Source organism: Dromaius novaehollandiae, chromosome 5 (genome assembly GCF_036370855.1).
Source record: "Dromaius novaehollandiae isolate bDroNov1 chromosome 5, bDroNov1.hap1, whole genome shotgun sequence".
Lineage (NCBI taxonomy): Eukaryota > Metazoa > Chordata > Aves > Casuariiformes > Dromaiidae > Dromaius > Dromaius novaehollandiae.
Genome location: NC_088102.1, coordinates 4162775 through 4186936, shown reverse-complemented (window position 1 = coordinate 4186936; position 24162 = coordinate 4162775). Strand labels below are relative to the sequence as shown.

General features: G+C 62.5%; 1 protein-coding gene across 3 annotated transcripts; it reads right to left on the bottom strand.

Annotated features, from left to right (window-relative positions):
- Positions 1-1535: 1535 nt before the first annotated feature.
- Positions 1536-22355, bottom strand: FRMD6 (FERM domain containing 6). 3 transcript variants are annotated; one of them, XM_026118188.2, is made up of 15 exons: positions 22222-22355; positions 21879-21951; positions 9022-9209; positions 8800-8890; positions 8044-8159; positions 7266-7342; positions 6937-7123; positions 6111-6266; positions 5706-5771; positions 5502-5570; positions 5235-5409; positions 4791-5126; positions 4181-4312; positions 3833-3924; positions 1536-3612 (listed from the first exon to the last, which is right to left on the bottom strand). In XM_026118188.2, exons 3-15 carry the CDS (start codon positions 9118-9120, stop codon positions 3328-3330), a joined length of 1881 nt encoding a protein of 626 aa, XP_025973973.2. In that variant the 5' UTR covers positions 9121-9209; positions 21879-21951; positions 22222-22355; the 3' UTR covers positions 1536-3327. The 3 variants fall into 3 exon arrangements, with proteins under 3 accessions (XP_025973973.2, XP_064367899.1, XP_064367900.1); XM_064511829.1 differs by lacking the exons at positions 21879-21951; positions 22222-22355 and adding an exon at positions 12696-12842; XM_064511830.1 differs by lacking the exons at positions 21879-21951; positions 22222-22355 and adding an exon at positions 12696-12842 and having other exon boundaries at positions 8080-8159.
- Positions 22356-24162: the final 1807 nt, after the last annotated feature.

The following is a 24162-nucleotide window of genomic DNA, read 5'->3' as shown; positions in this document are numbered from 1 at the left end:
CTGCACCCCATCGCCCCGCACACCTGCACCCACCCCCTGCACTGACCCCATCACCCCCCTGCACCCACCCACATGCACCCCCTGCACCGTGCACACCTGCACCCACCCATCCCACCCCCTGCACCCCTTGCACCCCATCACCCTGCACACCTGCACCCATCTCCCATCCCCCCTGCACCCACCCCCCGCACCCCATTGCCCTGCACAGCTGCACCCACCCATCACCCCCCCCTGCACCCACACCCCCATGCACCCCCCATCACCCTGCACGCCTGCACCCACCCCCTGCACCCACCCTGCCCTGTTGTGCCCCCGCAGCCCGCACCCCACTTTGCCCAGCACCCCCAAATTCCCTGGGCCTGGGTGCCACCTTGCCCCCCCCCGCGCCGCCACCCCGGGTTCAGGGCAGCGCAAGCAGGGCAGCGGGCGCAGGGCAGCGGGGCACCCAGGGGAGCAGCGGGGCACCCAGGGGAGCGGGGGCCACTTCGTCTGCACCCGCCCCGCTGCGCCGCTAATTGCCTCCCGCCGGAGCAGCGATGCAGCACCCGTGGCCACGCACCGAAACCGCGAACCGCCGCCCCGACGCGTGTCCCAAGGCCGGAGCCGGCAGCGGCCTGCGCGGGTGCTGCATGGGTGCTGCATGGGTGCTGCACGGGTGCTGGGAGCTTGGCTGCTGGGGGGGTTCGGCGGGCACCAGGCCCCTTTGGGCTCCAGCTTTTGCATTTCGAGCGCTTTTAATTCTGACGCTTGGCGGGAAGCTGAAAACGCTCGCGAATTCCCCCAGTCGCCTCTGCTCGGCTGCAGCCGGCCCCGCCGGAGCCGCTCGTTTTGCCCCCGGTCCCGCAGCACCCACAATGTGGGTGCCGCTGCGAAAGCGCATGAAAGCATCGCCATCAACTTTTAGGAAAATGCTGTTTTTTTTTCTTTTATAGGGCGATAACGGAAGCGAGAGGCGCTGAGCACCGCTGCACGGCTCCCACCGCGGCTGCAGCCGGGTGCTGCATCCCACCGAGCGCCGGCCGTGGAGGCCCGAGGGACCTCCAAAAATGCGCAAACGCAGGGTCCCGCCTGGCCTCGCGGATCGGGGGGCTCGGGGTGCAGGAGCAGGCCGGCAGCCCCCGCCGAGCCCCCACCCGCCGCTGCCGCGGGATGGCAGCAGATGCCGCCGCCGGGGCTTGATCCGGCCCCTCCAAACGGCGTAGAGCAACACGGCGCGTCCCACCCCGCTGCAGCCTCCCTGCCACCCCGCAGCCCCCCAAACCCCCCCGGGAGGCAACGACGGGAGCATCCACCAGGGCAGCACCCCCCCAGGGCCAGGGCACCCCCCCGCTTTGCACCACCCATGCCCCACGCCGAGGAAGAGGAGGCTGCAACGAAGCATGTGCAGGCTCGGTGCATGCAGCATCCGCAGCAGGGAGCAAGGAGCTTTGATTCTTCCCCCCCTTTTCCCCCCCTTTTCCCTTTTTTTTGGAGCCCCCATGCCGGAGAAGCCCCGCTCTTCCCATCCCCGCAGCCAGAGGATCTGGAGCCAGAGCGGTGCAAACACTTGTAACTTTATTGTCATTTCCAGCCGTACCGCAAAAGGCACACGCCAAACTTCATCGTTACAAAATCATCGCGCTTGGAGGGGGGGGGAAATTTGTGGTTTTTATCTCCCGTTCTCCTTTTGCAAGGCGCTTGCTCTCGCGCCGCCCTGCCAGGGAGATCCTTTCACAGAAAGGACTAAGGGGGGGGCGCGGAGGGGCAGTTTGGCTATTGCAAATATTGCTGCCCCCGCCGAGCCGCGCTGCTGCCCGGCCTTTGGGGCAGCAGAAGGGGAAAAAAAGGAAAAAATAACAATAAAAGAGATAATAAAAGAGAGAGGAGCCCCGCGGCCTCAGCTTTCTCGAGGGCATAAGGAGCGGGATGAGGCGACCTCTTGCAAGGAGGAAAAAATAAAAATTAGAATTAAAACAAATAGGCTGGTGATGAATTTTGGTTCTTTTCCCGTCCTGGGGACACGGTGCCCGCGGTGCCGAGGGCCTTTTCTCCTCCAAAAAACGTAACTGGCGGAGCGCCAGCGCTGAGGCACCGCGCAGCATCCCTCCGCGGCTGCCCCCTATATACATATATACGTTATCCCGGAGCCGTGGTGGAGCAGACCTGTTGCTAATAAACCCCCCCGGAGCGCCGTTTCCCACGGAGCGACACCCCTGATCACGGCACTACGTCCACGAGCTCCGTTCTTTTTTGGCACTGAACCCCCCCCTTCCCCATCCCCTCCCTAACGTTTCTTATAAAAATAAGTTTGTGCTTATTTATAAAATATTTTTCTTTTTTTAAGAAAAAGTTTCCAGTTTAAAAAGAAAAAAGAAGATGGCCTATCAAAATACGGCAAAACTTTGGCTGTCGGCTGCTAAACTCCGATTAAAAATATTGCCTAAGGTGACGCTTCGCCTGCCGCGTCCCGCCTGGGGCTGGTTCCCATCCAGGCTCGCCCCCAGCATCCGCAAAAACCGTGAAAAACTTCGGGATACGCGGAAAAACCCCGTGAAACAGGGCCGCGAGCCGGCGGGGAGGGCGGCGCGGGGGCCCAGGCGCTCCCGCGGGAAAGCGCTGATTGTCTGTCCGCTACGTATCGCACGGAAGGGATTTCAGAGCAGAAATTACGGAAATGGGTCTATAAGATCCAGCCATATATAAACATACATACCTCTATATATTTATATATGTAATTCTCTACATATTTAAAGACTGGATTCAGCAAGTGTTACTGCAGCAGCGTTACAGGTGACCTGGTCTTTCCCATTTCCCTTTTCTTTTGGTTTTCCTGGGTGGTCTTTTTTTGGTTTTTGTATCCCCCCCCAAAAAAAATAAATGGAAAAAAGCTCCAAAAAGCTCTCGCGAGCCCAGGCGACGTCCCCAAGAGCTCGCGGAGGGGCCCGCTGCGCCCGGCGGCATCCGCCCGTCCCCGCCGCCTCTCCGTCCCGTCCTTCCCCGCCGGCACGGACGCTTCCCTGCCTCCGCATCGCTCCGCTCTGGCTTTCCATACTGGCCTTTAAGGGCACGTACATCTCTTTGGCTTGGCTGCCCTCCGTCGTGGGTCCAGCACCTCCTTCCCAAGGCTGCGGACGCCCCGAAGCCAACAGGAGGTGGTGGCAGCGTCAAGAAAAAAAGGGGGAAAAAGGGAAAAAAACCCTTCTCGAGGCAGTAAGGCGGCAATACGGGTTGTCCTCCGCTCGGTTAAATACGCTGTGCTTCTCCGGGTGGCGAGCGGGCAACTTTGCGCACGCCGAGGCGAGGAAGCGGCGGAGCCGGCGCCTCTCCCCCCGCGGCAGCCGGCCCCGGTCACACCACAAACTCGGGGACGTCGTCGTGGGCGAGATCCAGCGAGAAGTACTTGCTGGCTCGCTTGGCCGGGAAGGTCTCCTGGATGTTGATGCACTGGCGGGCCAAGCAGCCGTTGCAGTAGAGGGTCTCCTCGGCGAGCCCGTGGCCGCAGCCGAAGGTGTAGCTCTGCGCCGTGTCCTGGCACAGGTCGGCGAGCTGCAAGAAGTCCTTCTGGTAGAGCCGGACGTCGTCCAGGCTCAGGCTGTGCCGGTCCGTGGACGTCTTGGGCTTTCGGCTGCCGGTCTGGGCAAAGCACAGGGTTAGGGCAGGGAGGGAGCGGGCGGAGGGGCCGCGGGGCGAGCGGCACCGCGACGTCTGCCTGGTGGCCACCAGGGATGGAGGTCCAGCCGTGCTGCTCCGGTGGAGTTTGGGGCAAAACTGGGGCTCGAGGAGGCGGGACGGGCTCGTTTCATGGGATCACGCGGGCCGAGGGCTCGGCCGGCCGCCCGCGAGCGGGACCTACCTGCGGCAGCGAGTCCGTGCTCTGCCCGCGGAGCTTCACCACCGTCTCCGAGGAGCTGGAGGTGGAGGAGCCGATCTCCTTCACGATGAGCCCTGAGCCGAGGGGAGAGGAAGAGGATGGCGCGAAGGCTGTTCAAAAGCTCCAGCAGCCCCTCGTCTCCCCCACCCATGGGTCCTCCCGGCACTGGGGCCCCCGGCACGAAGGGGAAAGCCTCCGGGCAAGCTTTTCCCTACCTAAAATAAGGGATGCGACCTGCATCGTGGCACCTGAGTGCTTCCCGAGAGGAAGCGGTCAGCGGGAACCCGGCTGTCCCCCCGCGAGGGCACGCGCCGGCAGCGGGGCCGTTACCTGCGTGCCCGTTGAGCTGCCGCGACAGCAGCATGTCCTCCGTGATGTACACGCACATGTCCGGGCTGACCTCCAGCGCCAGCTCGCCCGCCTGCTCCAGCTCGCGCGGGTCGTCCACCAGCATCTCTATTTCTGCAGCCGGGCAGCACACGGGACGAGTCGCCCACGTGCCGAGCGTTTTGGAGAGAAAAATAAAAATAGCCTTTGGGATAAGGATCGGACGGGCTCCCGGGTCTGGGAAAGCAGCTCTTGGTGGGGACAGAGGCACGATGCTGAACGCAAACTGTGAGGCTGCAAGAGCTTCACCCGTGCAGACACATGGACCTCACCCGTACAAGGCCCTGAGCAGCCTGACCCAACGTTAAAGCTCCGGAGAGACCTCGTGCAACCCCTCGGCTCGGAGCAAAGTGCCTCCCAACCTAAATTACTCCATGAAACCCAAGCTGGAGAACATGGTTTGCGCTGAGGGCAATGGATGTGCTCATGCATGGTCCACGCGCACTGCATGGGAATGCACGTTTGCATCTGGCTGGAGGCGGGGGAGATGCAAAAAGCAAGACCACGGGAGACGGGGCATCTCCAAACGTGCCGTGTCCCGCGCCGGCCTTACCGTCATCCTGGGAGTCCTCTTCCAGGCGGTCCTTGCCGCCGCTCTCCACGCCGGAGGTGTGGGAGCTGCCGTGGCTGGTCATGGAGCTGCAGGTCTTGAGCTTGCGGTGGACGCCGGGGCCGGAGAAGGCGTCCTCGGGCCCCATCTCCCGGGGCTTGGGGTCCGTCTCCACGCCGGAGGTGTGGGAGCTGCTGTGGCTGGCGGTGGAGTGGCGCGAGAGGCGCTTGTGCCGGACGCTGCCCGCGCTGCTGCCGCTGGCCCGCGAGCGCTTCTCCAGCTGCTCCATGTCCAGGTCCAGGGTGTCGCTGATGTAGGACTCGCGGTACTGCTTCTTCTCTGCGGGGCACCGGCACGCCGTCGGCACGCGGCGCCCACCCGGGGCAGCACCCCGGCGAGCCGCTCCGCACCCGTCCCGGCGCCCAAGGGTCCCCGGTGGCCACCTACCCTCGTTCTCCTCCAGCTTGCGGACCTGGCGCAGGACGGGCTGCAGGTTCATGTAGAGCCGGTGGCTGCTGCTGAGCAGCTGGAGGAGGTGGCGGGAGCGCAGCGGGCAGCCCGTGTAGTAGATGAGCTTCCGGGCCGAGGGCAGGCCGTCGGGCAGGATCTCGAACTTCTTGCCCTGCGGAGGGGACGGCGGCGGTGGCGGGGACCTGAGCCGGCGAGCGGGGGCTCGGCGGAGCCTCCCAACCGCCCGCGAAGGTCCCTACTCACCACGAACACCAGTTTCCCCACGTTCGTCCAGGGGAAGTCGTAGAGCAGCTGCTTTTCTTCGTCCAAGTTCTGTGAAAGAGCAAAAGCACGGCTGGTTGGGAAGCCCGGCACGTGGTCCTGGTGTTAGCCACTGCCCAGGGTGAGCGTGGGACCTCCTCCTCCTCCTCCTCCTCCCATAGCACCCATGATGGTGGGAAGCCAAACCTGGAAGATCTGTATGCCCCGCGTCGTCAGCCCCAGGGTCAAGGAGGCTTCCACTTCCCTTTTATCCTAAGAAGGGGAAAAAAAATGCTTTAAACACGTGATTTGCACCATAAAGTGGGTAAATTGCTCCCACAGCCCATGCACCGTCCTCTAACCACCGTCTCCCATGGAGCACAGCCTTGCACGTTCAACGCCAGGCTGGAGACCACGGATGGGGCATCCAAACCCTGAGCGACGCCCTTCGCTTTAGCACCTCTTGTACCTCCCAAAATACATTTGCCAGGGAGGAAACACCAAAAAACCGAAGAATTTCAATAAACGCCCAGAAATCTCGCTGCTGCCTCCCCGGTAAATCACTGCCGGCGTCTCCCGGCTCCGCGCAGCCCCGTCGGGGCCGCCCCTTGCCTTGTAGAGCCGGTAGTAGTGGACGGCCACGTCGTCCAGCCGCACCGCCTCCTTGATGTACTTGAGATGCGCCTCGGAGGCCGTCAGGGCAAACTGGTCCTTGTGCATGTTGGGGACGTGCTTCAAGATGTAGTCCTTGCCCCTCTTGGCGACCACCTAGCCGGGGCAGAGCAGACCGCGGTGGGCCCCGAAACCTCGCTCGATCCCCGAGCGGGCTCTTCCCGCTGCTTCACGCCAGCGCTCCCGGCGCGGCCCCGGAGGGGTTAAAAACACCCAAGGCCATCGCAAGCCGCGGAGGCTCCCGCCGGCAGGGCATCGCCCCCGGCATTTCCCAAGCCCGCGGCTGCAAACGCCGGTCCGGCCGAGCCCGGGTGCCGCGCGAGGGGAGCCGTCCCCCCGCCGCGGCACGTTTTGGGGGCATCTAGCCAAAAGCAAGGCATCTCAAAAAGCAGGCGGCAAAGCCTATGTCCGTACTGGCGTTTTCCAGCAGCCGGCACACGCTGTGGCCGAGGAATCGCAGGAATGCCGCTCGGCGTCCAGCTGCACCCCGCGCGGCCCCGCTTTAACACTAATATTTACTTGAGCTTTATTTGCCTGCTAATAAACTGACTTTTTTTTCCCCCTTGTTGGGGCGATATCCTGCTTTGCCTGGAGCCGGGCATCGGCTGCAGCGAGCGGCATCCCCATTTCGGGGTGCTCAGCCCGGCACGGGCGAGAAGGGCTGCGCGGGATGGGACCCCAGCTAGCTGCAGCCCCGCGGCCGCCACCGACTTTTAGCAACCGGGAGCAAATCCGGAGACCCCCCGCCGGGAAACGCGGCTCTTACCCACGCGGGGAAGTAGGCTTCGGGCTCGAAGTACTTCCCGTAGTGCTTGCTGCGCTTGAAGTCGCCCAGGTCGGCTTGCAGGGCGAAGGCGGTGAGGAGGAAGTAAGCCTCCTCGCGCAGCGCGCACTGCGAGTGCAGCACCTGCTTGCGCAGGTGCCAGTAGTAGTAGTAGCGCGCCGTGCGGTCGCTGCAAGAGAGCCGGTGCCGTCAGCACGCCGAGATGCTCCATCCCACCGGCCCGCGCCGAGCCGCGGTGGACGCTGCCCTTCACCGCAGGGGCCGGCGAGCGAGCGCGCGCGCGGCTCTTCCCCGGGCTGGCTGCCCCTCACCTGATCAACCTGCCGTTCTCCACGTAATACTGCACTCGGAAGTGGATGATCATCGGCGGACCGAACTGGTCGATGCCCTGGAACGGGGGAGATAGGGCTTCTGCGGGGACCCCGGCGATGCCGCTCCGCCTGGGCATCGGGCGCCCCGGCAAACCCCCTCCCACTCCCCGGTGGGAAAGCCGCAGGAAACGGCACCGCTTGCAAGCGCTGATCCCATCTTTTTGTTTTTTTCCATCACCACATCTTGCTTTTCCAGCCCAAAGTTTGCCATATTTGGAAAACCGGACGAGAGGATTTGGCCTTGGAGAAGCAGGAGGCTGCAGGAGGGACACCTGCACCGCCGCGCTGACGTCCCCCCTTTCGGTCCTCCCCAGCCCTCGGCCCACCACCTTCGAGCACCCACTCGGGGACAGCGCGGCAAACGTCACGCCAAAAAGCCCTTTGCACGCTGCATTGCAAGAATTAAAGGGCGGTCTGGGAAGGAGAAAAATACTTGATTTTGAGAAGTGGAAGGAAGGGGCACTTTAATAAATTCTGCTATAATATATGTGATATATATGGATAATATACGGAAACTATGGAGAGAAAAAATTACCGAGCCATTCGTGCTACCTTGCCATTAAGTGGCATTTGCTTGCGACTTGTTTTATGTGCTCCAATATTTTCCAAAAACCCCACGCGTGGCCCAAAGCCGGAGAGTCGCTCCCGCCACCCGAAACCCCGCGCCGACTTCCCGCGCCCGGGAAGCGACCTGCGGCGGGGACAGAGCTGCCCTTACTGGCGTCCTCGCTCCATGCAACATGTCACTGCTGACCTTGCTGGCCTCCTTCTTCCACTCCTTGGGGCAGTACTTGTAGAGCTTCTGCGACAGGTCCATGTACACGTGCTCATTGTCTGCGCGGGAGAGAGCCGGCCTCAGCGCGCAGCGCGTTCTCCCTGCCCGACGAGGGGGACACGACCCCAGGGCCAAGGCCACGGGGAGACAAGCTGCTTCACCATGGACCACGGCAAGCTCTGATGGAGAGCGGTGGTATCCCTGGTGGAGACCCTCCCGGGCACCTCAACCAACCCAGAAAGGGAGGATCGGCACCCAGAAGTGGGACCAAGTCTTGTCTCGTACAAAGATTTGCAAGCAAGGCAGGAGGACACAGCTCCTGCTTTAACTGAGCATCTCCAAAGCTTCCCGGTTCACACCTAGCCATGCAAATTCACCAAATGCTGCTCAGGGTCTCCTAGATCCACCAGCAGACTAAAAAAGCCACCCAAGGAAGCCTACACAAGCTTTTGCAGCTCGGAGCTGGGATTTAGCAGCGCGCCCATGCAGGGGGCTGCTTTCTGCCCGGGAAAAGCCCCCAGAGCCCCCCTGCTCCTGCGGGAGATGGTGACCGGCTCAAGGGGCAAAGGTAGATGTGACCTTATGGGAAACCACCGCCGAGGCCAACAGCTGAGCTCCAGCACCGCTCTCGGGCGCACGCACGCTCCCTGCCCCTCGCCGAGCCACGACGGCCCAAAACCGTGCCTGGAAGTCACTCACTCTGGATGACACTGAGCCCAAAGAGGTGGCAGTCCTTCAGCCTCAGGAGGTCGCACACCTGGACGAGGAGCTCGTGACACAAGATCTTCACCTGCAGAAAGCACAGGGGAGCTGGAGAGGCGACGGGAAGCCCGCGGCAGCCGTCGGCAACGCGCATTGCGTTTGCAGACGCGCGGAAAACCTCCCCGGCTGCCCCGGCAGGACCGCGAGGGTCCCACTTACGTTGATGATGATGTTGAGGGAGTCGTCGTTGGGGAGGAAGATGCACACGCTGCGGCGGTCCTGCATGACTCTGTTGTTATGGAAGTTCAGTTTGTTCATGGTGGTCCGGGCTCCGCCGCGGGCTCGGGGCGGACGGCGGGCGCCTCACAGCCGGGCCGCAGCGGCCTCGGGCTCCGCGGGCGCCATACCTGCGGGACGGCGGCGTCAGGGCTGCCGGTGGCACGTGGGACCGGCCCAGCCACCGCGCTCAGCGGCTCCAACCTCTCCTTCCCCTCCCTGCAGCCTGCCCCGGCCTGGCAGCACTGACCAGGCGCATTTACCCTAGGCTGAGTCTACCAGGTTGCATTTACCCTTGGCTGCATTTACCAGGTTGCATCACCTGCATGCATTTACCCAAGGTTGCATTTACCCAAGGTTGCATTACCTGGATGCATTTACCTTGGGCTACATTCACCAGGTTATATCACCTGGGTACATTTACCCGAGGTTGCATTACCCAGGTGCATTTACCAGGCTGTATTTACCCTAGGCTATATTTACCCGAGGTTGCACTACTTGGGTGCGTTTATCCTGGGCTACATTTACCAGGTTATATCACCTGGGTGCATTTACCCAAGATTGCATTACCCAGGTGCATTTACCAGGCTGCATTTACCCTAGGCTATATTTACGCGAGGTTGCACTACTTGGGTGCATTTATCCTGGGCTACATTTACCAGGTTGCATTACCCAGGTGCATTTACCAGGTTGCATTACCCAGGTTGCATTTACCTTGGGCTACATTTACCAGGTTGCATCACCTGGGTGCATTTACCCAAGACTGCATTACCCAGCTGCATTTACCAGGCTGCAATTTACCCGAGGTTGCACCACCCAGGTGCATGTATCCTGGGCTACATTTACCAGGTTGCATTTACCGGGTTGCATTTACCTTGGGCGACATTTACCAGGTTGCATTACCTGGCTGCACTTACCCACGGTTCATTACCCTGGTGCATTTAGGAGGCTGCATTCACCTGAGGCTGCATTACCTGGGTGCGTTTACCCTGGGCCACAGTCACCAGGTTGCATTTACCCAAGGCTGCACGCACCAGGCTGCATCACCTGCGTAGCGCTACGTGGCTGCCTTTCCCCTCGGCTGCATCTTCCCTTCCCACCCCGGAGCGGGAAGGACGCAGGGGCGGCACCTCCCCGGACGCGGCGCCCGAGCCCCGCCGAGACGCTTGGCGCAGAGCCCGTCGGCCCCGCTCCGCGGCACGGGGAGCCCCCGCAGCCCCCGGGACGGGTCCCCCCGCCGCCCGGAGAGGCCCAAACCGGCGGCATCACGGCTCCGTTTCCAACCCCCTCACAGGAGGCTTTAGCGGCCCGTTAAGGAAAGTCCCCGCGGTGCCGGCGCTCCGCCAGGAACGAGTTAACGACGGGGCCTCGGCAGCCGCCGCCGGAGCGGGAACGCCGGGCTGAGCCCCCGCGCCAGGCGATGGCCACGGGACGGGGCTCGGCCCCCGCCGGCCTCCCCGCGCCGGGAAGCGACGCTCTTCCAGGCCGCTTTGCAGCCTCCCCGCCGGAGGAAGCGCTCGCAACTTTTTTTAGCTCGCGACTTTTGCACGGGAAATGCCTCGGCGCATTGCGTTTTCCAGCCTCCGGGAATGCCGCGGGGCCTCGCTCGGCCGGAGCCGGGACGAGGGGCGCTTGGAGCCCTGCGGCGCGGGGGGCTCGCTGCCCGGGCGGGGACCGCTCGTTTTCGGGGGCGGACGAAGGAGCCCTTCGCTGGGAAACGGGGCTCGGTTATAAATACTGCCTTGCTTCACCAGCCACAGAGAAAAATACCGAAAGCCCGCTTTTCAGAAAGCAAAAAAGACGTAAAACTAAATTAACAAGCAGGCCGAGCTTTTAACCACTACCGTGGCTTGTGTCCTCCATCTGGAGCCCAAAGCGCTGCTTTTTTTTTTGCTTTTTTTAAGCAGGAGGGAGCTGACATCATCTTAATTTGAAATTCACATTTATTTTTACATCTGGTCTGAGTTAATCTTTTTCAGCGTACTGACTTTCATGTAATGGAATAATTGCTTACAGACGCGGGTTGCAAAGCGTCTGAATAAACCGAGCTTAAGCAAAGCCTTCCTTTGCAAAGCGAGACCGAGAGCCCGGTACCTACAAGCAGATCCCCGTGCGCCTCCGAGCTGGAAACGCAACATCACTTCCGAGTGTTTTATCCAAAAGAGACCCAATAAATCCAGGCTCTGCCTGGGAAGCGGCGGGTGCAAGCGAGCGCCGGGGAAAAACCGCGCGACAAACAGCGCGGGCATCAGGCCGAGCAGCACAGCTCTGCGCGTCCAGCAACTCCACCAGCGCCGCGCGGCACCGCTGCTGGAAGAGGAGAGTTGGGCTTGGGGTGAAAAACGTCCTCGTGAGCAGGAACCGCCGCGGGCAGGAGCGGCGGGACGGGGCGGACGGCTCCCGCGGTTCGTCCCCGGTGCCGGCCCCGGGCAGCGCGTTGCTGGCACTGCCTCGCCCGGCGCTGAGCACGTGGCCCGGGGACTCGCCGTGCCGCGATGGCACCGCGCCGGCCTCCGGTCCCAGGGCCTCCGTCGCCCTCGGCACGACGGGGACCGGCCGGACCCCACCGGCACCGACCCGGCACGGAGCAGGGCCCGGGGCAAGCGGGACCCGCGGGCGGTGGGGTCCCATGGGTGAGCGCGCCCCACGGACGAGGGGCCCTGCGGACGGATGGACGGACAGACAAGGGGTCCCAAAGGCGAGAGGCCCTGTGGACAAGCGGACAGACGGACGGATGGATGAGGGGTCCTATGGGCAAGAGGCCCCGCAGATGAGCGGACAGACGGACAGACCAGGGGTCCCACGGGCGAGCGCGTCCCACGGACAAGAGGCCCCACGGATGAGCAGACAGACAGAAAGACGGACGGACAGACCAGGGGTCCCACGGGTGAGCGCGCCCCATAGGCAAGAGGCCTTGCGGATGGACAGACAGACAGACAGACCGGGGTCCCATGGGCAAGAGGCCCCACGGACGAGCGGACGGATGGACAGACGGATGGATGAGAGGGTCCCACGGGCGAGTGCGTCCCACAGACAAGAGGCTCCACAGATGAGCAGACAGACGGACAGACGGACAGACCAGGGGTCCCACGGGTGAGCGCACCCCACGGGCGAGAGGCCCTGCGGACGAGTGGACAGACAGACAGACAGACGGACGAGGGGTCCCACGGGCAAGAGGCCCTGCGGACGAGCGGACAGACAGACAGACAGACGGATGAGGGGTCCCATGGGTCAGCGCACCCCACAGACGAGAGGCCCCATGGATGAGCAGACGGACAGACGGACGGACGAGGGGTCCCACGGACGAGAGGCCCCACGGACGAGCGGACAGACAGACGGACGAGGGCTCCCGGGGGGGCGAGGGCGGCGCGGGGGGGCCCGGCCCGGGGGCGGCGGCGGCTCCGCGCAGCAGCCGCGGCTCTGCTCGCTCCCGGCCCCGGCGCGGCGGAGGAAATGACTCGCATTCCTGGGAAGTGAAGCCGCGCGCAGTTTTCCAGCTCCGCCAACTCACCCCGAGCGCAACAAGCCGCCGCCGCTGCCCCGGCGCCGCGCCGCAGCTCCGCGGGCCGAACCGGGCCGGGCCGGGCCGGGCCGAACCGGGCCGGGCGCGCACCTACCTGCGGCTGCCGGACCGCGCTGCCTGCTCCGCCGAGCCGAGCCGTGCTAAGCCGAGCCGAGCCGAGCTGAGCCCAGCCCAGCCCAGCCCAGCCCGCCGCCCCCGCCCCTTCCCGGGCCGCGCCGCCCCGAGCGGCACCGGCGCCGCCTCCCGCCTCGGCGCGGCCCGGGGGCAGCGGTGGGGAGCGGCGGCTGCTCCCCGCCCCGCCCCGCCCCGCCCCGCCCGAGGGGCCCCGGCGTCCGGCCGGGGGGGCCAGCATCCCCCCGCCCCCGGGGGTCCCGGCGTCCCGCCCCAGCATCGTCCCCAGGTGGACGCCGGAGTCCTTTTGGGGGACCCGAGCATCCTCCTGGGGGGCCCCAAGGATCCCCCCCCCGCAGGAGACATCTGGGCATCCTCCTGGGGGGACCTAAGGGACCTCCTGGGGGACCCAAGCCTCCTCCCAGGGGCACCCCAGAGTCCTTATGGGGGCACCTGAGCCTTCCCCCCAGGGAAAGGGACCTCAGCATCCTCCTGGGGGGACCCCAGCATCCTCCCCAGGGGGGGACCGACGGCCTTATGGGACGACCTGAGCATCCCACGTGCCCTGGGAGGAGACCCCAGCATCCTCCTGGGGGGACCCGAGCTTCCCCCCAGAGGGGACCCCAGCATCCTCCTGGGGGGACCCGAGCCGGCACGGGGGAGGCAAGCCGAGGCAGAAGCAGGATTAGGGCCGGGTCCCGCTCCCATCAAGGCCCCCACCGGCATCGTGGCCCAGTGCCGCTCAGCGCGCGCGGCAGCCGACGCGCGAGCACGGGGCTCGCTCCCCGGGCGACCCAGCACCAGAATAGCAGCCCCATAAACTAGCAGGGAGGCGTCTTCGCGGCGCTCCCTCCTCGGCGCTGCCATATGGCGAGAGCGTTTGCGGCGCGGTTATTTATTCCTCGCTTTCGAGCGTCTGCAGGCATCTTTCGGGCCGACCCGCGAGGCCGGCTCAGCCCCCGCCGCCCCCGGTGCTGCTCCCCCCATGCAAAGGTGGGTGCACCTCAGCCCGGCGTCCGCTCTGCCTCTCTAATGACGTCCCTCCTTAACCATTCTGGAATTAATAGTGCTAAAAAAAGACAAAAAACCACCCCACCCCTCCGAGAAGCGGAAGCGCAGATGGAAAATGTCATAAATCGAACTTTTTTTGGACAAGGTTTAACAGCACTAATTGCACTGCTAGGCATCTCTCAGAAAAAGGGGGAAAAAAGGCGCTGCGGTTAGGGCTGAAAATATCGTTTGCGTAAAATATGCAGGATTTTTTCACACTAGATGTATTTATATTAGCGGGGTAGGAAATAGCAGCTGTTCACCGCGATCCTGCGCTATCGTCAGCCGAGTCTTTTCCAGCAGCGTTTCGGTGCCGGTGCTGCTGGCGGTGGGGACCGTCGCCGGGCCGCGAGCCCCCTTATCGCCCATAGCTTTTCCTTAGGCTCCGCTGATGGGGAAGAGACCGACGAGGCAGCAAATCCATCCAGCTGGTGCTCAGTCCCCCCTCCTGCCCGCGGGAGCTGAGCGCCTCGGCAGCGGGTACCTGGAGATTCTCCGGTGTCTAATAAGGGTTGAGCACCTTTCCCCCTAGGTGGGGGGTCTCGCTCTTCCACCCCGGCACTTATTCCCGTACAACTTCCCTGGAAAACCTGCCTAAAGATGCTGGATGCAGAACCTGCCCGTGATGGGAGGTGCCTTGTCGCCCGCTTTTCCCGGCCGAGCGGAGGGTCCCGCTGCCCGGGCGGCCCCGGGGCCGGAGCGAGGCAGCGCGGTGGTGCGACCGCAGCCGACGCCGGCTCCGGGCGGGAATGCCAGCAATGCAGCGGCGGCCCGGCCCGGTCCGGTCCCGGCGGGCGGCTGGGTCTGGGCTGGGGGGTGCTGCAGGGGAGAAACGGGGAGGAAGAGCCGAATCCGCGCCCCGAGGCTCGCCGGGGCACAGGAGCCCCCCCGGCTCGCCCCGGCTCCCGCAGCGGCGCGGGGGTATCCGGGGGGATATTTTTAGCCCGTCCACGCGCCTGCTCCCCCGCTCCCCTCCGAGCGCTCCGGAGCCGGTTGGCTGATTTCAATCAAACCTGACGAGAGGGGCAGGCGTCTCCGAGACACTCGCTGCCGCCAAAATTGGAAGTTGGGCGTTGAGAGAAATCCTAAGTAGCACCGCTGCGTCGCCGCACTATTAGACATCAGAGAATCCACACCCGGGCGTGCAGCCTGGTGCAGCCGGCGCTGCGCCGACGCGCTTCCTCTGCTGCAGCCACTCCGTTCGTATCCCTGCGCTCGCATCCCGGTGCATCAGGCTCTTGCCATATATATATTTAAACCAGCCAAACCCCAGCGCGTGCCGAAGCCCCGTTGCATGCCGAAGCCCCGTTGCACGCAGGCAACGAGGTCTGCGAAGCGTTTGCAGCACGGGGACAAGGCAGCCAGCTGCAAAAAGCCCGCCCGGCCGTGGCTAGAAGAGTTTTTTGGGCATTTACTGCAGGACGGGTGATGCCGGTGTCCCTGGGCGGGCTGGCTGCTGCTCGAGGGCGGCCGGGACGGCAGGCAGGGAAGCAGGACTCTGCCCCGGCACTTTGCAAACACGCGGGATTGCAGCAGGGAAAGCAGCCCCGGGATGAAGCACCACGCCGACAGCGACCCTGGGCTGGAGGGAACCCAGCCGCGGCCCGGCGTCCCCGTCCCCAGCCTGTCAATTATTTACCACCGCTCTTAATTGCAAATACTGCGCCGCTGCCGCGGGGAGCACAGCGTTTGCGAAACAGAGCTGTTTACGAGCTCTGCGAGCGCGGTTAAGCAAATGCAGCCGTGGCTACTACCTTCTTCCAGGGGCTTTTCTCTGCCGTTTTCTCTCCCCCACTCTGGATTTTTATGATCCAGGCACAAAGCGCTGGGAAATGAGGACGGAGCGCGGCGCCGCGACGCTCTGCAGCAGGGTGGCACGAGGCGCGGAGAGCCGAGGCGCGAGCATCACCTGCGTGGGACGAGGCGTGCGCAGGCGGGACGGCCGCGCTCTGGGCAAGCATGCTGGGAGATCGATATATTTTTTCCAAGCATAACAGAAAAACAGGATTGAGCCGATTTCCCCCCCGCGGTCCAGGCTGTCGGCGGTGGGAAACGCCACCCGCGAGGGCTCAGCACCCCAAGCAGGGTCCCCGTCCCGGCGGAGCTGCTGAGCGCGGCGCCGGGGCAGGTAAGTGCTCCGTCAATCCACGTGTCCCCTTGCAAAAAACAACCCTGCATGTTTTATGCCGCCTCTGCAAACGAATTATCCGCAGGCCGGCGAGAGTGCATGCATGAGATCTCGGCGTTGCAGAAGAGCCTGTTGCAACACGGAGGCAGGAGAAGCCGCAGCCCAGCGCGATGCGAATACTCCGGTCGCAGGGGCTGGGGAGCTGCTGCCTCGGGGCGATCGGGGAGAGCCGCACGGGGAAACACCGTCCCCAGCGGCACGGGGACCCCCGCTCGTCACCCTCCGCTCCGTAAATCAAGGTAAAGCGAATAAACCGCCCCAAAAAGCAGGCACGCGGGAACCGCGGGGGAACACCTGCCCTTTCGTCTTCCCAGGACTGTTTTTGCAATCGGACCGTCAGGCGCAACCACTCACGCAGGGAACATGGAAAAGAGCAAAGGCCTCTGCCCAAACCCTTTCTGCTTACACTGAGCAGACGCTCCTAACAGGAACATGTTGATAAACACTTTCCTTCCCAGGGCATATAGGAACGTCTTAAAAAATATCTGCGCCCCTTTGATAGATAGTTTGCATTCAAGGTAATTAAACTTTAATCAACAAAGTCAAAGAAACTGAGGGGTTTTTTCCACCAGAGATGAGACAGAGCTGGAGATGGCCCTGATTAGCTGTCTATCAAACGCGATATAGCCCGGGAGGGAAATACCACCGAGCTATATTTGCTCCTCGCTTCGGTTCGCGCAGGGCCGAGACACCCACGGTGTAACACCAGCCGGAAGATTTCCATTAGGGAAAAAGCCAGGCCGTGCAACGAAAAGATGCGTTTTTCTGCCAGCTCGAGGACGAGCGGTTTGCAACGAGTCTCGCCCCCGTTCGCTGCTCACAAGTCGGCGGGACGGGGAACCGGGAGCGCCGGGCTGGTTCCCGCGGAGGCAGGACGGGCAGAGGGAGGCCCGGAGGACCGAGGGAGGAGAGGACGGGAAAAAGAGGAGGCGGAAATAAAAACTAATTAACTAATAAATTGGCTCGCTTGGCTCGGGGGCAGCGTGAAACCGGTCCAGGATGACTCACGCCGGCTGAATCTGCTGGAGTGGGTTTCCATGCGCGAGGGCCCCGCGGAGCAGGGCCGCCCGGCGCGGGATGGGTTTGCAGGGTGGCCCTCGCACGCCCTGCGGCTGCCGCCTCCAAGAAGAAGAGGGGGCGAGTGCATATTTTCGCCTCAAAACCGGCTAATTGCAGAGATAGTGGGAAACTCCCCCTCCGCAGAGCCAAAGCCGCTGCGGTGGGAGGCGAAGCAAATCTGGCAGGCAGCGCGGAGCAGGCGGCGCGGGTTGGTCCTCCTGAAAGCTAACCCCGAAGCAGGCACGCAAGCACGGAGCCAGCGGTTTTCCATCATGTGTGGCTCAAGAGGGGGGCTGAGAGCTCTGGGGACAAGCAGCCACAGGCTGTTTTATCAGGAAAGCTCGTGTCCTTGGGCATGTTGGCCTAAATGGCATGAATGGGGGCTGCAAAAGGCAGCCTGTCCCCTGCTCTGGCCCTCGGCAGCACCGCGCCAGCACGCTGCACCACTCTGGGATGCTGCGCTGCACCGGGATGCTGCACTGGGATGGGATGCTGCACCGGGATGGGATGCTGCACCACGCTGGGATGCTGCACCGGGATGCTGCACCACGCTGGGATGCTGTGCTGCACCGGGATGCTGCACCGGGATGGGATGCTGCACCGGGATGGGATGCTGCACTGCACCGGGATGCTGCACCGGGATGCTGCACCATGCCAGGATGCTGCACTGGGATGGGATGCTGCACCATGCCGGGATGCTGCACCGGGATGCTGCGCTGCACCGGGATGCTGCGCTGCACCGGGATGCTGCACCGGGATGGGATGCTGCACCGTGCTGGGATGCTGCACTGCACCGGGATGCTGCACCATGCCGGGATGCTGCACCACGCTGGGATGCTGCGCTGCACCGGGATGCTGCGCTGCACCGGGATGCTGCACCGGGATGGGATGCTGCACCGTACTGGGATGCTGCACTGCACCGGGATGCTGCACCATGCCGGGATGCCGCACCGCGCCGGCACGCTGCACTGCGCCGGGGTGCCGCACCACGCCGGCATGCCGGGCCACCCAGCATGTTGCTGCACGCACACCGGGGAGGTGCCGACTTCCCCCGCGCTCCCGCTCGCCCGGGTCTCGCCTCGTTCCTGGGCGATGACTGGGTGCGATTGCTCCACCCAAGAGCCTCCAGCCACGGGGCGAGCTTCTCCCCGCGCCGAAATGCAGCCGCCAGCCGGGAGCCTGCACAAGCCGTGGTCCTTTCGTGCTCCTCGCACCCCTCCCTCGGTCCCCGAGGCTCCCCGTGGCCAACGTCCCCTTGCACAAAAGCCAGCGGCCGCGGCAGGTCCAGCCCCACTTTGCCCCATCCCGTGCCCCAGTCCAGGGTCCGCCTCTCTGCAGGGCCACATTTCATCTGTATTTTATAGCATTAATCACATAGCCGATGCCGTATGCGCACAGCTGTCTGCATCTGCCTCCCGAGCAGCCGGGGCTGCACCCGGGGCGGCGGGGACCGGGATCGGGGCCGCCGAACCATGCTCCGGAGCAAAAACAAGCAGCAAAAGCCAGCTTTGGGGGGAAGGAAAAAACCAGAGAGGGAGAAAGCCTGCGATTGAGTTGGTTTTCCTCCCTGGAGGCTTTGGCAGAAATTCACTTTCCATTTTTTTTCTTTTTTTTCCTCTGTCCCTGTTTTTTAATATTTTTGACTAATACGTTACTGAAGGCTTTCGCCTCCTGACAAAACCCGGGCTCCTCGCCAGCACATATTTTTGATCATTCATTCATTATTAAATGAAATAAGAGAGACGATTAAAAAAAAAGAAAAAAAGGATGTGAGAACGTCTGCATCCAAGAAATTCTGTTTTCGGGTCGGATGAAGAGTTTCTTCAGCTGCAAGAGGATCTCGCCAGCGAAAACCCTCCTCGCTTTCCACCCTAAATGCTCGACCCGCTCCCGAACCTGAGCCAGCTCCAGGTGGCCATGGCAAAGCCCGAGGGTCCCCTGGCTTTTTCCCAGCTGGATAAAAGTCTGTTTTATTGGGGTGTTATCCAAAAGCGGAAAGCCTGGCTGGCGTTGCTGGTGCAGAAGATGCAATGCCGGGCCGTGGGCACTCGCTGGGACTTTCGTGGCTTGGTGACGAGCAATTCTTTCCTCACGACGGGCTGGGCTGCTAGAAGCCGTGACTCCGGCTGCTGCCGGCTGGAAAAGTCCTCTCCCTGCCAGCGGCTTCCCCGGGGAGAGCCGGCAAGCCGCGGCCGGAGACGGCCCGACTGGATCAGCCGGTCCTTCCCAACCGGGAGGGAGAGGAGGAATCGGACGGCGAGGGAGGGGCGCAGCAATTACAGCCTGCTCGCTTTAATAACCCTCGCCGCTTCCCCGAGTCCGTATTTACATCGTTCTCATAACAGAAGTAGTAATTAAAGCCTCTCCGCTCAGGTCTAAACAGCAGCCGACCCTCCTGGTATTAAAAAAAAAAAAGAAGGAGCTGAAGCTGAGACTAGGCTTGGTTTTATGGCTGGAGAGCCTCAGAAACCTCGCAGGGAAAGGATGGAGCAGGGACCGGCCCCGTCTATGGCCGCACGTCCGTGCTGTGAGGTGCTCTGCTGGAAGCCGCGGGATCACTCGGCTGGATTTACGGACCGCCGGGGCTGGAGAGCTGCTCGGGAACCAGCTTCGCCCCTGCCGCCGATTCCCCCCGGGAAGACGGGCAATGCCGAGGCGTTTGCGGATGCAACCGGATCACCGGCAGCCCGATGTCCTCCTGGACACCCCGGAGCAAGCGATGGGAGCCCACCACGTCTCCGGCCACCAGCCACCGGAGCGGAGCTGCCCCCGGTCCACTGCCGGGAGCCGCGCGGCGGCAGCTTGTCTCTCATCTGAGCATCTCAAGCCATCGAAAGGATTCGAGAAAATTAATTATTCACTAAGACTACTAATTAAGCCGGTTTCCTCGGCGAGGGCACGGAAGGAAACGAGCTGGAGAAGTCCTTAATCGTTGAAGATGAGCCATCCTAAAGGCTTTTCCCACCGGCCTGCCATGCGCCGGGGCAAGCGGGAGGCCCCGTGTCTGGCCGGGTCGGCAGGCGGTGGCAGAAAGCCGTGCCGGCCTCGGCCCTCGCGAGTGCCGAAAAAGAAGAAGCTGCCACCACGCCAGGAGCCGTGGCGAAACAGCCAGCGCTCTTCGCATCGTCCAGCCTCCCCGGACAGCTGCTGTTTGAATCCTTGACAAAAAGTCTTGCAGAAAATAGCAGGAAGCTCTAGGTATTAGCAAAAAGGGGGGGAAAATAAAAAGCATCCAAAACCTCTGATGAAAGAGTAAGGAATGGGGTCAGCTGAACCGTCGTGCCACATCCGAACAGTGCAAAAGCATCTCCTTCCACCCCGCGCAACGCAAAATCTGGGATAACAGAAACATGGACATGTCGGACACTGCCAGGACAGGAGCTTTCGTGTTGCTTTTCCTTCCGCGCAAAACAAATTTCGCTATAAGACATCCACGTGACTGCAACAGGTTATGCAGCGTTGCGCGGCACGGGAAGCCTCGGCAGCCCGCCCAGGCCTCCTCTGCTCGCCACTAGCTGAGATCAGCACTTTAACCGTCTTATTTTTAAGTTAGTCTCTAAGCTGATCCAAAACCCGACTGTCCAACCTAACCCCCCGCTCCTGACCTCGCGCCCGGAGGGGACGTGTGGCCGGGAGGCGAGGTGCCCGGGCGCCGGGCGTTTGGCCGGTGGCGTGAAGGCCACGTCGGAGGCGAGGAGGGTGGAGGAGAGCAGAGGGTCCTTCCCGTGGGGATAAGGCCGGGGTCACATCGCGCCCCAGACAGCGTTGTCCATGCACCGTGAAGGACAGCAGCGACTTTGGCAATTTTAAATGATTCCACAATTAAGGAGGAAACAGGGGGACGCAGGAGTGGAGCAAACCCCGGAGCAGATGCCAGCATCTGCAGGGCAAAAGGGACCCCCACCTGCCCTTTACTCCCTACAGCCCCCCTGGAGAGGCCCCCCGTCCCGCTGGAGGGGACCCAGGCGTCCGGCAGAGGAGCAGAGCCACCGCGCGCTGATGACGCGCAAGATGGACGGCGCTCCTGGGCGGCTCTGCTTGTGCTTTCCTAGCTCTTTCCCTCTCCTCCCTCCCTGACTGCCTTTCTTCCCTGTTTTCTCTTGGCAAATTCCCTTTCCCCGCTGGCAGCCCATGGGACTCGTCTTCGCCCCTCCTTGCCCCCCGTCCCCGGACTCCTGCCTCCGTGCTGCGGTGAGGAGCTCCCACGGGAAGGTCCTGCCGGCACGTCGGCCCCGGGCGCCGGGGAGGGTGCGAACCTCGTCCAAGTGCCCGACGCTCTGCAGACCTCTGACAACCTCCCCGCCGAGCTGTTTGCAGCTCCCTCCCACCAGCAGGCTCTTGCCAGAGACAAAACCAACCAAAACCCAACCGATTCCAGCCCGACATCATCACGTCAAAAGCTCAGGGTTTGCTGCGTGCAGCACCGTCCTCTACAAGCAGGAACCTCCAGAAGCCGCGGGGGCCGCGTACGAGTCCGCTGAGCATCGCTCACCGCCCAGCTCTTGTGCCGAAGCGCCGTGACGGACGTGGGCGGGAGGGAAATGCAGCCGCAAACGCTGCCCAAAGCCCTCCCGAAACACAGCTGCCAAGGCTTGGCCACCATGTCCCCACCGGGAGAGGACAAAGCTTGGTAGTGGCACAACGCCCTGAGATCCTCTGCCACAACTCAGTGAGTTACTAGAGACTGCAAAGCACTTACAACCATGTTAGCCACGGGCAAAGTGTGGCTAGACACTTCTCCACCAAAGCTGCGATCCCACCGCTCCTTGGAGAGCAGCTGAGACGGCCGCTCCTGGGTTACGCTCTGCATCGCCTCTCATTTCCCTTCCGCAGCCGAACGCCGTTAAAAGCACGTCCTCATCACCCTACCTGGTGCTGGGAACGTTTATGAGCCGGGTTCCTGCAGCTGCTCCATGGTAAGCTCCAGGTTGGCTCAGCTGAGCTGAAAGATAAAACCACCGGGAGAAAACCTAAGTGTCTCCACGGAGGCGTCGCGGTCCAGGGCAGGCTCCTCTCATCTCGCGGGAGCCGAGGTGGGACAGCGGGACCACAGGGCGCTTGGAGCCCCTCTCCCCGGAGCAGAGGCAGGCTCTCCAGGTCCTCCTCGCTCTGGTGGGACGCCAGGCACGGGATTGCTCCCTGGGAATCGTGCTCCGCTCGGAGGGACCTACCCTTTTTTGACTGGTGTCCAACTCCAAGTGCGTGTTCTTACCTGCTCGGTGGAAGACGGGGCAAGGCTCGAACACCTTTCCGAGAAACACATCGGCTTCAGAGGGGTGTGGATCTCCCGCAGCTCCTCTCACTCTCCAGCCAAACGGCGGTTAGGAGAAGGAGGAATCTCAAAGCTGCGGCAAACTGGAGGAAAGAGGAAAGCGATGTGAACTCTCCCTGCAGCCAGTGTCTGAAGAGTCCTGCCAGTCGGTTAACAGTGTAGCTGTGATCAACAGGCACCTTGATGTCAAGCTGAGACTTGTCTCCTCCGAGAGGAAAGGGAACAGCAGAGATTACTAAGCAATGAAGGAATGTGGTTTGTTTAATATGAGCAATCAACACAGAGGAGTAAAATAATGACAGATGTGTAATCACATTTCCTGAGTCTAAAACCATGAGATAGAGAATTTAAACACTATTTTTCCCAAGATCAAGAAGAAGAGCAGTTTGCCTAAGAACTCATTTGGTTGCTAATTTCCTCGGCTTTAAATAACCTGTTTCGAGACTCCCGACTTGCTTTGCCCAAGTGCTCCGCAGGCCGGGCTGCTCCCCGGCACACTTTGAAGTGAGGGTGAGCAGGATGAGAAGATGCTTTGGAAGCACAGATACGCTGGCTGACCAAGCTGGCCTGGATCAGGGATTTCTGAGCATTGCTTAAGTTTATTTTAATGAAAGATGGCAAGATAAGTTTCACGTGGCTTTTTATCGGGGGAACAGCGAGTGGTGTGAGGCAGAAATTAGGCTCTCAGTTAAACCAACCCACCAAGCGCAGGCTGGGGGGAAAAATGGAGCCATTTCCCCATGAACAGCCTAGCAGTTGTGGTCTCTCCCATTAGGCTGATCTGCAGAGGGCACACGGCCAAGGGAGCCAGGCCCGAAGCCCACCAAAACTGGGGGAAGAAGCTGCTGTGCAGCCTCAGTCCCTAACTCCAGCTGTGCCGGGTTTCCGAAGGTCGTGGAGGCAATGGCCTGGAGGAAACGGGTCATGTGCAGCAAAGGGCTGGGAGGGAGAGGTGTCATTCGCTTGCCTGTTTTTTATTTGTCTCTTCAGATCAGAAGTGGGAAAAGTGCCAAAACAAGTGGGAAAAATGCCTCTGAGCACAGAAGCCAACCGTAGAGGGACTCTGGCCTGTGGTGGCAGGTCTGTCCCTTGAGCTGGCCCCTGTTCCCTCAGATCAGCGCTGCCGACTTGAAGGCAAAGCCAAAGGAGACCCTGGGTGGGCACCTCTGGTACCCTCACCCCTTCCCTGCCCATCATCGCCCTGCGTGGCCGCTCCTCTGACGGTGCCGCTCGCAAGCCCAGCACCGCAGCGAGCCGTTGCCTCCCGGCATGGCCATCCTTGCTCCGTCGTCCCACAGCGCTGCGGGCAGCGGGGCTTGGCCACCTGCCTCCGTGGCTCCGGACCCAGCGCAGAGCTCGCGCAGGCTCCCCGCCGGCATCTCCAGCGGTGCAGCGGGTTTTTGCATTCAAGGTAGGCATCAGCGGGAGGGGACAGGAGCAGAGCTGGGACGTGAGCAAGAAGCGCTCCGAGGAGTTCCCCGGCCCCTCGGAGGGCCCCGCTCGCGGCTGGGGCGGCACACGAGCAGACCCACTGCGCCAGAGACAAGGCCAAACGACTTGCCCCTCCCCTGCCTCCCCCTTCCCTGGCTTCTCAAGCGTGTGACCCCCCCATGCCGTGTGTCACCATCACCGTGGAGGTCTGATCCAGCCCTTCAGCCGTTGCAGGGCGGCAGTGCCCAGCCGGGCACGGATTTGCGGGGCACATTGCAAGCCCAGGGCACACTCTGGCTGCCAGGGACCAGCAGAGATGCCCAAGCCAGGGGCTTCGGGAACTGGAAAAGCCAAGAAGGAGGTATCCAAGGGTGTGGGACCACTTTCCCAGGCAGGAGGCAGCTGGTGGTCCTAGGAGACCTTGCAAGGGAGCCCTGCGCTGGGGCAGCT

What these genes read in the sequence shown, in the direction of transcription:
- FRMD6 (XM_026118188.2), bottom strand. Translation starts at nt 9,120, where the DNA reads ATGAACAAACTGAACTTCCATAACAACAGAGTCATGCAGGACCGCCGC. An exon ending in TGCATGGAGCGAGGACGCCA is followed by an intron (nt 7,343 to 8,043) that starts GTAAGGGCAGCT and finishes CCCCCGTTCCAG; the next exon opens with GGCATCGACCAGTTCGGTCC. An exon ending in AAGCCTACTTCCCCGCGTGG is followed by an intron (nt 6,267 to 6,936) that starts GTAAGAGCCGCG and finishes TGCCCCGGCTAG; the next exon opens with GTGGTCGCCAAGAGGGGCAA.